Raw genomic sequence first — 13,876 nt, 5'->3', positions numbered from 1 at the left:
TCTTGGCAGGAGGCAGCTGTGTATGGTATTTTCCAGTCTAGTCCTAAGTAGGACCTGTCTTCTGGGTCTCAACAGCAGAAAGTTGAGGAGATCAAATTAGAAGTAGACCAAGTAGGGACTGTATGGGTCTCTCTTCACAGAAAAGTTTTTTTGTTTGGGAGAATGTATAATGGCAAGGATCCTCCAATGCATTGTTAGAATATACAAAGCTAATTTAACCGGCTATTTTATTTGAGTTTTGAGACATTTCACTATGCAACTTAAATTGGCCTTGAACTCACTATGACCCACAAAGGCAATGAACTTGTAATCCTCCTGACTCAGGTTCCAATATTCTGGTGTTACAGGCGTGAACAACCTGAGTAATTGGCATTCTCTTTGAAAGAGAGTATTTTAAGACAGACTGCTTCCCTATAGGTCAGTTATCAAATTAAAGGTGCTGTTTTCCTCTGCACACATATGATCAACAAATGATTAAGAAAATATACAAATAACTGTAAATAAAAAAGTAATACTAATCAAAAATACTTTAGGAACAACTCCCCCAAAACTTGCAAAGATAAATTAATGACAAGAGGACATTAATGACAGAAAATGTTTCTGCTAATTTTCAGTGAGGCAATATGATGAGTTGTTGTTCTTTACTTCATTTTATATGTTTATATAACAGTTCAATTTTATAAGTAAGCTTAAGGAATACAATGATAATAGCATAAAATAATTCTTACTATACAAATATTTACTTTACATTCTTTCAGCTAAAAACTCTTCTTGTAATATCTATTCTGAGTTTGAGTGTGGAAATGGTGAGTGTGTTGACTATCTGCTCACCTGCGATGGTATCCCTCATTGTAAGGACAAATCAGATGAGAAGCTGCTCTATTGTGGTAAGTGTCAAATGAGAACTTTATCGATGCAGAAAGATATTTCTGTTTTGGTTTTATAATTTTAAGTGTGCTTGTCTGTCTCTATTTCAATTGAATAATTGCCTTTATGTCTCTCATTGACATGTATCTCTGAGGCAAATTGACTAGACTTTGTCCTAAAATGAGACACATTATTATCTACCCAGTTACTAGGATATTCCTTAAAGAATATCATTATGGTTTCTATCCCTGAGATTCAAATTAAAAGTGAGTTGGAGGCTTTTTTGTAAACTGACTGGTAATTTTTATTTAGGCTCATATTCCTAAAAACATAATTCAGAAGTATCAATGGATTGTGGATATTGCAGACTTATTCTGTAGCAAAGTTCTATCCTCAGGAAAAGCCATGTTGAACTTATGTAAAACTATTGTTCATTCCATTTTGTTTCTAGGATCATCATGTGACAAGTGTCACTTGATGTGGAAACTGGTTGTGATAATCAGGATCCACAAGAAACATAGTTTTGTGTCATGTGTGCCTCCCTGTTGATGACAGCAAGTGAAAGTCATCCTCTGAAGGAGATTGTCTTTTTCTATCCTAGGAATCAGGAGGATTTGTCTTCCTTTACCTATTAATCTTTACTGTACAATTATCCAGATTTATCTTGAAAATAGTATGATTTATTTTATCTTTACAAGATCAACAGTATTAGATCTCAGTGCCATGGAAAATTGGGCGACCTACTGTATTTTCTACTTTCTTGAAAAACAGCTTAGCTGTCCCATGTAATGAGAACACACAGTATTGGTTTTTCTGTATTATCTTCCCATTTATCACAGTGTTAATCTGTCTGTGTTGATGCAAATGACAGGTTTTTAGTCTGTTTAAAAAGCTTCTTAGTATCCTTTTGTATATATAGACCATGCTTTCCTAATACTTCATCATTGATTGACACCTTGTTTGATTTCCTCTTTAGCAACTGTGAATAATGCTGCAGTAAACATATTAGTGCAGATGCTGCTGTGTGGTGGTTATTTTCATCCTTTCATATGCACATGTAGTAGGATCATTGACTCCTATGATAGTTGTATTTCTCATTTTTTGAAAACTTCTCATAATATTTTCCATAATGACTGCACTAAAAAATATTGTATTCTCCTTTCTGTACATATTGTTGAAAATTGTTATATTTTTGATTTTTTTCTTGGTAATCATTCATTATGTGATTTTCTTGATAGTCAAGATTATGTGATATTTCATAGTGGTTTTGCGATGAGTTCTGTTAACAGTCATTCAAGTACTTTTTCATACACTTTTTGGCTGTTTAGATATTTTCTATAGGAAAATGTTAAGTTAGACCCATTGACTGTTTAAAATTATATTGTTTGGGGTTTTGCAATTGAGTTGAGTTACTTTATATTCTATGTATTAACCATTGTTGTGTGTGTTTTATATTTTTCAGTCTCTATTTACCTCTTTTCTGTTATGCACTTTGTCATTTCTTTCCTTCATACAATTTTGGATTTACTTTATACTTGCTTTTATACAGCTGTGACCTATATTGTTAGAACTTTTTTATATTATTTTATTTTAAATCTTTTTGCAACTTTTGATGTTGGCACTAACAGCTATACTGTGTGTTCTTGGCATTCATCTGAGGCATCCCATGACTTTGAGCATATTACATTTTAAGAGTTACCATTTGATATTTTCTTTGAATAATTGGTATTCAAAGAAAATGTTATTCAGCTCAGTGGATATTTTAAACATATTTTAGCAGAAATTTATTGATATTTCTGTGATTCTTTGATATTCTCATTTTGTAATGTATACTTTGTTATTTTTTTATTAAAAAAATCCTTGCCAATATAAATGAATTAATGGATGGAGAGTAGAATGTTTTACTCCTTCTGAGATAGGAATTTTTCCTTCTGAATTGATTATATCTTGTATGTTTATTCCTGTGGAGCATGGGAGAAGTTTCAGAAATAGTAGGTTGATGTAGTACTCAGCCACTAGTTAGGAAGCACCACGTCTAAAGGACTCAAGTGAATGGATGAACTGTTGTTCCTTGGTAACTAATTGATGGACACTGTAACTCAGACCTTTCATACAACACAGCATTACTTTATGGATCCAGATTCCATTAATAAGGAGAGAAATTTTATTCATGGTTTCCACTCTCTAGAAGCATTTCTATGTGACTTCTAACAACTTTCGATCTTTATTCATAAGAAAACAGAAGTTGCCGAAGTGGGTTTAAACCTTGTTACAATCGTCGCTGTATTCCTCATGGCAAACTCTGTGATGGTGCAAATGATTGTGGAGATAACTCTGATGAACTGGATTGTAAAGGTAAAATATTATTATATCAGTCTGGGAATATTAAACATTATGACAGATGTTTATTAAACTTTCACAAAGTTTGTCCCTGAGAAAATTGTGCTATGAAAACATCTGCTGACATCTTGTATAAATACTTTTGGAACAGAACTTTAGATCATTGTGTCAAGAAAAATAAGCCAGATTTGGGGATATGAGAATTTCATGATCTCCATCATATGTGAAATGAAAAATATTGATGCTGTGGAAGTTGAGAGAGGATGGTGAGTACCAGTGGATATCACCTGAAGAGGAGCATTTTGGAGAATGCCAGATGAATGGGTACAATGATCCAGTTTGATATAAGCAAGAATTCATTTTTTTAATCAGTAAAAATGAAATCAATTTAAATAGTTATGACTACCAATTCTAGTGTCTATTATTTAACTCAAATTTCAATTATTATCCTTGCTTTAATCCTATTTTTGTCTATTTGCTTTTAGGATATTTAAATAAGAATATTCTGTATGCTTGTTTCTGTCTCACCATCCAAGGACTTATTATTTTTAATTTAATTGTAAATGCTCAGCCAATAGCTTAGGCTTTACTAACTAGTCTTTAATTAAACCATTTTTATTAATTTACATGATGCTACATGGCCCATGGCTTGTTACCTCATTTTATAGATGTCCTATTTCCTCTTTGTCTGGCTGGTGACTCTACCCTTTTTCCTCCCATCATGTTCTCAGTCTTGCTCTCCAGCCTACCTTCCTCCTGCCTACCTATTGGTCAGTTAGCTCTTTATTAAATGAGTGAGAGCAACATATCTTCACAGTTTATAAAAAGGATTATTCCACAGTAATATTCAATACTGAATTTATTGCTCTAAGAGTGATTACCTTTGCTCTATTTTACCCATTAGTATGGGTAAAATACTTAGTACTAGTCTTTAAAAATAAACATGTTTATTGGTACATATTTATATATGCCATATACTTCACTTGTTTCAAATATACTCAATGATTTTAGTAAACTTATGCAATTTTTCACTCATCATAATCAATATTTTTCAGAACATTTATCTGAGAAGTTCTTAATGCTCATTTTCATTGCCTACCACTGTTTTGCCTTTTGGAGGCATTTCACACAAATTAAGTCATGGATTATGCATAGTATTTCATGTACTACCTCTTTCACTTAAGATATGTCTTTGAGATTCATCCATGTTATAAAATTTACCAACGTATCACAAACGTTGTTACAACTCTTTTTTCCTTTTATTATTTTTTATTATTGAGACTATTACACCATTTCTTTTTTTTTTCTTTGCTCTCTTAAAACCCTCCCAATATACCCCTCCATGAAGACTTTGAAATTCATGTCCTCTTTTTTTCATTAATTGTTGTTATATGTTAGGTATGTATGTAAAACCTTCTCTCCATAATGTTACATGTATATATGTTTTCAGGGCTGACCTTTGGAATTAGATAATCAGTTGGTGTACTATTCCCTAGGGAAGACTATTTATACTATTCTTAGAATTCCTTAATTGCTTGTAGTTCTTTGGGTAGAGTTGAAGCCTCCCAGGATCTTAATGCATCCTTACTGTGCATTTTATTACACATAACAAATGTATCGACAAATTTCCAATTGTCAATTAGAATGGCATTCTAATCAATCCACTTTAGGCTTGAATTAAATATACTTTGTACAGCTTCCCCTGCGTATACTTTTCTAGTTTGTTTCTGTGTTGTTAATCAAGTTTATATTTCTCATATGCCTATTAGAGCAGATCTCAAATTAGACTTCCTGCTTCAGCTCTTATTTTCTCAATTGTATAAGGCCTATAAAGGTTTAAAAACAATAAAAAAATTACATGATATTGAAAGTAGATAGAGATAAACTTATAAACATTTAAAAGAAGGAAAGAATGGACTGAGACAAAAAATTGTTACTGTGAGATAGCTTCAAGCAGGAGAGAAGAATTGAATTAAGTTAATGGTAAAGATAAGAAGAGCTTGAAGTAATGAAACAAAAATATATGGAAAACCTGTGTCAAAACTTTCTTTTCCCCAAAAGAAGCCATTGGAACTTAATGCTACTGTCTTACTTAGGGGTTTCTTGCTGAGAAGTGTGAAGAGGTATCATGACCACAGCAATGCTTATAAAGGAACATATTTAATTGGGGCTGGCATACAGTTCAGGGGTTTAGTCCATGATAGGAAGCATTGTGGCATGCAGGCAGACACAGTGCTGGAGAGGTAGCTGAGATTTCTACATCTGGATTCACAGGAAGCTGGATGAGCATATCATACTGGGTATCATTAGAGAATCTGAGACCTCAAAGCACCTCCAGTGACACATTTCCTCCAAATAGGCCACACCTCCTAATAGTGCCACTCCCTATGGGCCTAATGGGACCATTTTTATTCAAACCTCCACATTCTACTCTCAGGCACCCATAACTTTGTAGCCATATTATAAAGCAAAATGCATTTGGTCCAACTTCAAAAGTCCCTATAATCTATAACAATCTCAAATTTTTTTAAAAGTCCAAAGTCTCTTCTGAAACTTGGGGCAATCTTTTAACTTTAACTATTATAAAGTCAAATAAAAATGTAAATCATATAACTTCAACATATAACAACACAGGATATATATTACCATTAAAAAAAGAAAAATAATAATAATCATGAAATACTGGACCAAAGCAAGACAGAAAACCAGCTGGGCAAGCCTTCGGCATCTCCATATCTGTTGTCAAAGTGCTCTTTGGATCTCCAACTCTTTCAGCTTTCTTGATTGCAACAGAATTCTTCTTGTTGTGCTAGTTCCACTCCCTGATAGCTGCTCTCCTCAGCAGGTATCCCATGGCTCTAGCATCTGCAACATTTTAGGTTCTCCAAGGTAATTCAGGCTTCACATTCACAGTTTCACACAAAGACCTGTCTAGGCTTCTATGCATGGATACCCCTGACAAGTGCCTGGCTGCAACAGCTTTCATTGGCCATGAAGGGAGATTCCACAATACTGTTCTTCTGTCCTTGACTCTAAAGCCAGTACTATATGACCAAAATCCCCAAGTTCTGCTGCTTGCTGGGGCTGGAACATGGTCCCTTTGTCAAATACGTCACCAGCTTGTTTTCAATGGTTTCTTTATTGACTAATCTTGACTGTTCTAGGACTCACTCTGTGGATCTGGCTAGCCTGGAACTTAGAGGTCTGCTTTCTTCTTCCTCTAGAAAGCTGGGATTAGAGGCATGCTGATATCACCATACCTGGTTCTAAGCTTTTCTTTAATTTCTTTAGAAAAGTTGAAAGTTTAGCTGGGTGGGATCTTGCTCTGAGGTCAGCACTTGCTTTATTCCATTTAACATCAGGATTTTCTTTAATCTGTTTACACATACTGGAGCCCTTTTCCTTCTCAAATTGTATATTTTGTATTTTCCTTATCAGCTTGTTCCCTTTCATTATATATCTACATAAGAGTGAACACTAGTAGCCATATGATAGAGTCAATATTATCCTGTTTTGAAATTTCCTCTGCCAATGTAACTAATCCAAAATTCTTCAATTTAGCTTCCGGGAGACTTTTTTGACAAAGGCAAAAGGCAGCCACATTTTTAACCAAAATATCACAAGAACAGTCTCTAGGCTACACACTAAAATTCTTTTCTGAAACCTCTTGAGCCAGGCCCTCACAGTTAAAATCATCCTCAGCACCACTGTCTTCCATGTTCCTACCAGGATAGTCAATTAAACTCTACTTAAACCCCACTTAAAGTATTCAACTGATTTCTGAACCCCAAGCCCCAAAGTCCATAATTTTCCAAGCAAAAATAAGTTCAGGCCCATCAGAATAATACCCCATTCCTGGTACCAGCTTCCGCTTTAGTTTGGGTTTTATGGCTGTGAAGAGATAGTGTCACCAAAGGAAAACATTTAATTGGGGCTGGCTTACACTTCAGAGGTTATGTTCTTTATCCTCATGTTGGGAAGGATAGCAGCATGCAGGCAGACACAGTGCTGCAGAGGTAAGTGATAGTTCTACAACTGGATCCACACGTGGCAGAATGAGAACGCTACACTTGTGGTAGGATCTGAGAGCTCAAGCCACCCCCAGGGACATGCATTCTCCAATAAGGCCACACCTCATAAGAGTGTCAATCTCTGTATAGGCCTATGGGGCATTTTCATTCCAATCACCACAGCTACTGTGTGTTTTCTTGAGAAAAATAGTTTTGTCTTAAAATGATAATAAATGAGTGTGTTTGAAATTAGCAAATACTGTGTCTAGTACATGAGATCTATTTATAAAATTGTTGTGTTTAAAAATTCTTATGAAATATAGATAAAATACACTGTATCTAATTATATATAGTTATATCAATAGCAAATGCCAAAGAAAAGTAAAAATTAAGGAGGAGTATTGTCCTTCTTTTAAAAACTTAAACCTCTCATTTATAGTCTTGGTCACAAAAATGCATTAAGAATCGAGCTTTGGTAAAAGTGTTTCTTTTTTGATAATCATAGCATGAAATTCATAGCACTTGGATACCTTAATTCTGTTAAAGCATTTATCTTGGCATTTTTACTTTAATGGTGGGTATTTGAAATCAAAGTTGCTTTTAAACGTGGACTCAAACTCATTGTTACCTTTTAGAAATGAATGTGTTTATGAAACTTGAGTAATTCCTATGATAAGCAATTAAGTTGCTGTTTTGGGGAAAAAAGTGTTTATCACAGTTTGACTTTTCTCTCAGCTATGGATGTTAATATAATGTCTTTAGGTACCTAGCAAACCACAGAAGGAAAAGCTTGCTAATCCTATTTCTTACAATTCCAGTGCTTATTGATTCAGGTGTGAGTTTAACAAACTGTTCCCTCACAGCACAAGATAATATATGAAGAATCAGGGAGAGATAACAAAGTTATCTTCCAAGTGTTCCAATTATTCCTCTCTCAAGAGCCAGTATAAACCAAGGATGTCTTTACTGCATATATAAGCATATACTAATATTACTGTTGTAAAACAAATTACTGGATCAGCAAGGCATTCTTAGTGGTGTTATAGTGGCATGGATTGTCATGGTAGTAACAAATCACATTCTGATGGAACTTATGGCCAATTCCACAAGTTAAAATCCATTCCTGGCACCATTATCAGGGCCTCATACCTATTGCTACACAGGCCATAAACCCTAGAATATAACCTATTTTTTTCGTCTGTTAAATGGACATAATATAAGCCTGATTCTAATAAATTGTTTTTATGTACATAGTGCATTGGTCAACACTCATCAGAGAAGATTCTTTTTGAAGTAGATGGTGATTAACATAGAAACCCACAACTGGCCAAGGTGCAGAGAATAGAAATGTGTTGAAAGGACATCTATATCATACTTCCCTCTCTTTTGACTCAGACACCGTTGTAGAAAAAGGGATAAAAAGATATTAAGAGCCAGCGTTGGTGGATGAGTACAAGGAACCACAGTTTTTCTAACATAGCATGCCAGTTTCACATATGAACTCACAATGTTTGTGAAAGCATGTACAAGACCAGTGTAAGCTCAGACTAGATGATATTCCAACATGGAGAGGGTAGGTGGGTACAAAGTCCCATTTCTAGCTAAGGTGCAGTAGACAGCTCCTAGGGAGGGAAGGTTAGTTTTCTTTAAGTGTTCAGTCTATAGTTGAGCATTCTGAAGTGAAGGCCATACATTTAAGAGTGTATGGGCAGCACAGGCTGTGTTTGCAGGTTAAAAATAAGAGGGCATAAAGTCGAGTGGTAGTAAAGAAGAGATAAATCTAGAAAGAACTGGGGAAAGGGTTCAGGCTTGCCTAGCTTGAGCAGAACCCTAGGCTAGATTTTCAGTACTAGGGAAAATGGAAACAGTAAATACAGAGATTTTAGTAACCTTTGGTCAGAGGTAAAGGTAAAGCTATTTGCAAGTTATTTATGCTTTTAAATTTTATGTATCAATAGTGATTATTACTCCCCTTTTACTTTGTCTCTAATCCACAGCAGCAAAGTAGAAATACATGTTAGAATGAATTCATTTGGGTTTCTTCTCTTTTAAACACAGAGAAAAATCCTGAATCTTCATCAGTCTTACATTTATTGTCCCTTTAAATCTATTTCTTTTACTACCAAGAGCTTGGACCTGAAGAAGTCTCACAAAGTTTTTCATTTTTGTATTCCTCTTAATGTTGTGTGACAGGTTGAGTGACTTGATCTGGGGGGAGGACATAAGTGTCACCATGTTGAGATGAATGTAATTGCTTCCCTCGGGAAGTACATCAGTGTCCTTGGGCAACTAGATACTTTCAGTTACACCAGAGCACCAGGAATTCTCAAGCTTCCCAAAGGAGAGACAAAGGCGGCCAGGGTTTTCTACTTGTTCTGTTTTTGTTTTCACAAGTGCTCAGAAAAACACTGAAAGACTCCACAAACAATAACCTACAAGAAAAATTAAGCCAGGGCTCAAAAAGAAATTAACAGTGCCTCTGTGTTTGTGCACCTTGAAAAGCTAAGCAGTTATGGAATCATTAAATAGAAAGTGTGCATGAGAGTAAACAAATTAGCATTGCAACAGCAGAATTAATATCATTTATGTTCAAACCCCCATGTCGGATTTAATGGCTGCAAGTAGCATGGAAAGTAAGAAGGGAGAATCAGCTTCAGTCATTTATAAGAATTATCCTGTGAACCACAGAAAGACCTATTGATTTTATGTCTTTTTTATCTCATAAAGTACTTTAACTGACAAAATAAAAAGAAACTAGAAGAAAGAAGGAAACTAGGAAAGTGTATGGAAGAACAGTGGCTTTGAATTTCATCTCACTGCTCCTTTTGATCCACTGTCTTTGTCAGAACTTATTTTGTGGTAACTCATTTCTACTCCTGGTGTGCGTGTGGTTGTGTTCTTACTAGTGTTCTCTAGACTAATGACTTCCTCTGGACTATCTGGAGGAAAAAGCTGAATATTTCACACTTGGTCTATCTTTATTTAAATCAAATGATTTCCCTTTTTCTCTTATTCAAGAGTTTAGCCTAGGGAAAAATGATCAGACAACTTTCTTTCCGACCTGTCAAATTGGAAACTTCAGTGTATCTCACCTCAGAAAACACCCTAAGACTGTAACTGAAACAACATGGAGTAGGTTTTGATTATTCGTTCCCAGAATGGGCATTTGTTTTCTTATTGTATGTCTTGAATGAGATCTTCTTAATATTCACAGGCATTTTGATTTCTGTTACCAGTGGGTGGTCTTTTTTAATCAAGTTCAGGGAGTGTGGCCTTTGTGGAGGAAGTATGTCACTCAGGAATGTTTTTCAGGGTTTAATGACTTTGCCATTTGGAGTTGGTTCTCTGTTTCCTATTTGTGGTTTGAGATATAAACTCTCAGCTTCTGCTCCTGCCTACATGCTTGTTGCTTCCTGCCACAGTTTTTGCCCACAGTGGACTTCTATCCCTCTGGAACTGTGAGCCAAATGAACTCTTCCTTTTATTAGTTGCCTTTGCCAAGTGTTATCACAGGAGTAAAAAAGAAAATAATACATATATTTAATAAACTTCCTGCTATTTGCATGTCACAATAATTTGTCATCAGTATGACTGATATACCTGGCACAACAGCTTTTAAAAAGCTTTATATTGGCTCATGGTCTTAAAGGTCATGATTTTTGCTCCATCTTTTTGGTGAAGCAGAACCCCATGACTGTGGCAGAATAATAGAGGGGGCTACTTACCTCTTGGCAGAAAGACAGCAGACACATGGGCAGCGTTGGAGGCAGTTCTAACTTTTAGAGGCACAATTCCAGAAGCTACTTCTTCCAGCTATGGTAGACTTCCTACATAATGCTGGGTATTATGTGTTCAATGCAAGAATCCTTGGGGTGACATTTCTCTTATTAAATTATCTTCATTGACTACTAAGGTAGGAGTCACAATCTCCTACCACCTTTCTAACCCTAATGCTTACAGAATTCTCTACCCACATTAAAAATTCCAATTTCTTTCCCATCCAATACTGTGTAACCTTCCTGTGGCTTGCAAACTCTCCAGCTAGTCACAGAATCAGTGAAGACATGTAGAGGACAATTCACTTCATACCTATACTCTGTTCACGACAATCCATTCGTGTGCTCAGGATTGATTAACCCTATTTTGTGGTTTGAATGAGACTAGCTCCCACAGGCTCATATGTTTGAATACTTGGTCCCCAACAGGTGGAGCTGTTTGGGAAAGATCAGGAGAGTTGGTCTTGTTGGAGGAAATCTATCACTTCCAGTAGGCTTTGAAGTCTTAAAACCCTCCTACTGTTTCCAGTTAGCTCTCTCCTTCTACCTCATGGCTTTGTCTCAGATGTGTTTTCAGCTACTGCTCCGGCAACATGCTTGCTTGCCTGCCTTCCTGTAGTCATTCTTCTTGTCATGGTGATTATGGACTCACCCTCTGGAACTGTGAGCCCCAAATAAATGCTTCCTTCTGTAAATCGCCTTGGTCATGGTGTCTTTTCACAGCAAAAGAAAAGCTACTCAGACACTTTTTTTGTGGAAAAGAAAGGAAGAAACGAATCCCTGTACTTTCTACTCTCCTGAGAGTCTGCTCATCACTTACTTGGTGCTATTCTCTAACAACTCTGTCAACTTCACAGTTGTGTTTGCTCTAATTGTATTTATGAGTTCCTCTTGTTATTTTTATTTTCACTACAGAACCCCAACACTCTTTTCTACTGCTTCCACTTTTCCTTTTCCTGGTTTTCAAAAGAGCCTCCAGTATTATATATGAAACTCTTTAACCCTAAAATCTTTGAACCCTGAGTATTTTTTACAGTCAGACCATGTACCTGGGTCATAACTTTCTTATCCACTATCTCATTCATTTTATTTATTTACTTTTTTATTAAACCATTTTTATTCATTTTATATATCAATCACGAATCACTCCTCACCCCTCCTCCTGCTTCCCCCCTGCCTTCCCACCTAACACATCCTGTGTCCCCTCCTCTGAAAAGGTATGGCCTCCCATGGGGAGTCAGCAAAGCCCAACATATTCAGCTGAGGCAGGTCCAAGCCCCTCCCCTGCATCAAGGATGTACAAGGTGTCCCACCATAGGCAATGGGCTCCAAAAAGCCAGTTCACTCACCAGGGATAGATCCTATTCCCATTGTCAAGGGCCCCTTAAACAGACCAAGCTACACAACTGTCTCACCTACCACATAAAGACTTCTTGTGGAAGTTTGAAGGAGATGGTACCATGGTGGTGCAGATGGCCTCACAATGGTCATCTTTCATGGATTCCATGTTTAAATTCTCTTTTAGATGCATATTTGTAGGATTTCTTATATTTGTAGTTTTAGTTTACAAAGAAATGCCTCCTGCTTTCTAAACAGAGATTGCAAGGAATCTTTCGGAGTATAGCTAATGAAAGAATGATAAATAAAATAACAAAGTATAAATAATTGACATATGTACTTCCAGTATGATATATTTACTATTTCTACTGAAAGAAAACTGAATATGAAATGAAATAGAAAGGTATATTATAAGTGCTTTTTAGGACACACAAATTAATTTTCCCCTTGGGGAACAATGCATTTATCTCTGCTGATGATGGCATTATCTGTTTTGCATGTTAAGTTGTTATTTTTAATGAAGAAACAGTGAAGCAATTTTAATCACAAATTGTAAATAAAACATTTATTCTAATCATCATTTAAACACAAATAAGTATGCAATTTCAAGATACAATTAAATATAATAAGAGCAGTATGTTATGAAATACAAATGACATACATACCCCTGAGTAAAATCTGCATATTTTAAGACACTTTTTTTAAACCATTTTCAATTGATATAATTTTGTTTATAACTAAATGGGCATTTTACAATATCAATGTAAGTATTAGCTGCATAATCAAAGAGTCCTTTACATTATTCATTGATAGAGTCTCTGTTTGGAAATTAAAATTAATTTTAATTTTAACTCAAATTAATCTAAAATATACACCATACCATACCATACACCTGTTCACAGTATCTTGCTGGCAGTTGTTACATGATAATGAAAGTTAAGCAACCTAGAAATAAATGTATAATTAAGAATAATATATTATGCCAGGCGGTGGTGGTGCATGCCTGTAATCTCAGCACTTGGGAGGCAGAGGCAGAGGCAGGTGGATCTTTGTGAGTTCGAGGCCAGCCTGGTATACAGAGGTAGTCCAGGACAGGCTCCAAAGCTACAGAGAAATCATGTCTTGAAAAACCAAAAAAAAAAAAAAAAAAAAAAGAATAATATATTATGTAAAACCTGTATATAAGAACACACTGAAAAATATTTTTAGCTAAGCATGGGGAATTCTAAAGTTATACTTTTATAACAATAGCAGGGAGACAGACTATATGTGTTCGTTGCTGTGAGTCATCTGTATTTGCTATGATAAATACTGACAACATGGTTGAGCAGTAATGTGTTCAGGCGCCTATGGCAGGTACCATTGCATAGATGGCTTTTTATCAATGATAATTCTCAATTGTCCATTCTGAGTCATAAAAGACTCCCAGTATCTACTTTTCTTTTTTCCCCCACTCCTGCTTATGCCTGTTTCTGTAGCAGGAAGAATTCCCTTGTAGGCCTACAGACATACGTTTGCTTCCGGTCATAATCTTATACTATGGAA

General features: G+C 35.6%; 1 protein-coding gene across 7 annotated transcripts in view; it reads left to right on the top strand.

The window, feature by feature from the left end:
- Lrp1b (LDL receptor related protein 1B) overlaps positions 1–13,876 on the top strand; it is a 1,919,409-nt gene that overhangs the window by 1,599,687 nt on the left and 305,846 nt on the right. For all 7 annotated transcript variants that reach the window (XM_036183000.1, XM_036183003.1, XM_036182999.1 and 4 more), the window contains 2 exons: positions 759–887; positions 3,103–3,222. In XM_036183000.1, the coding sequence (XP_036038893.1) occupies positions 759–887; positions 3,103–3,222 (249 nt within the window). The remainder of the gene's footprint in view (positions 1–758; positions 888–3,102; positions 3,223–13,876) is intronic.

The sequence above is a fragment of the Onychomys torridus genome, chromosome 4 (genome assembly GCF_903995425.1).
Source record: "Onychomys torridus chromosome 4, mOncTor1.1, whole genome shotgun sequence".
Lineage (NCBI taxonomy): Eukaryota > Metazoa > Chordata > Mammalia > Rodentia > Cricetidae > Onychomys > Onychomys torridus.
The sequence above is the reverse complement of the archived record's forward strand: the minus strand, read 5'-3'. Positions and strand labels throughout refer to the sequence as shown.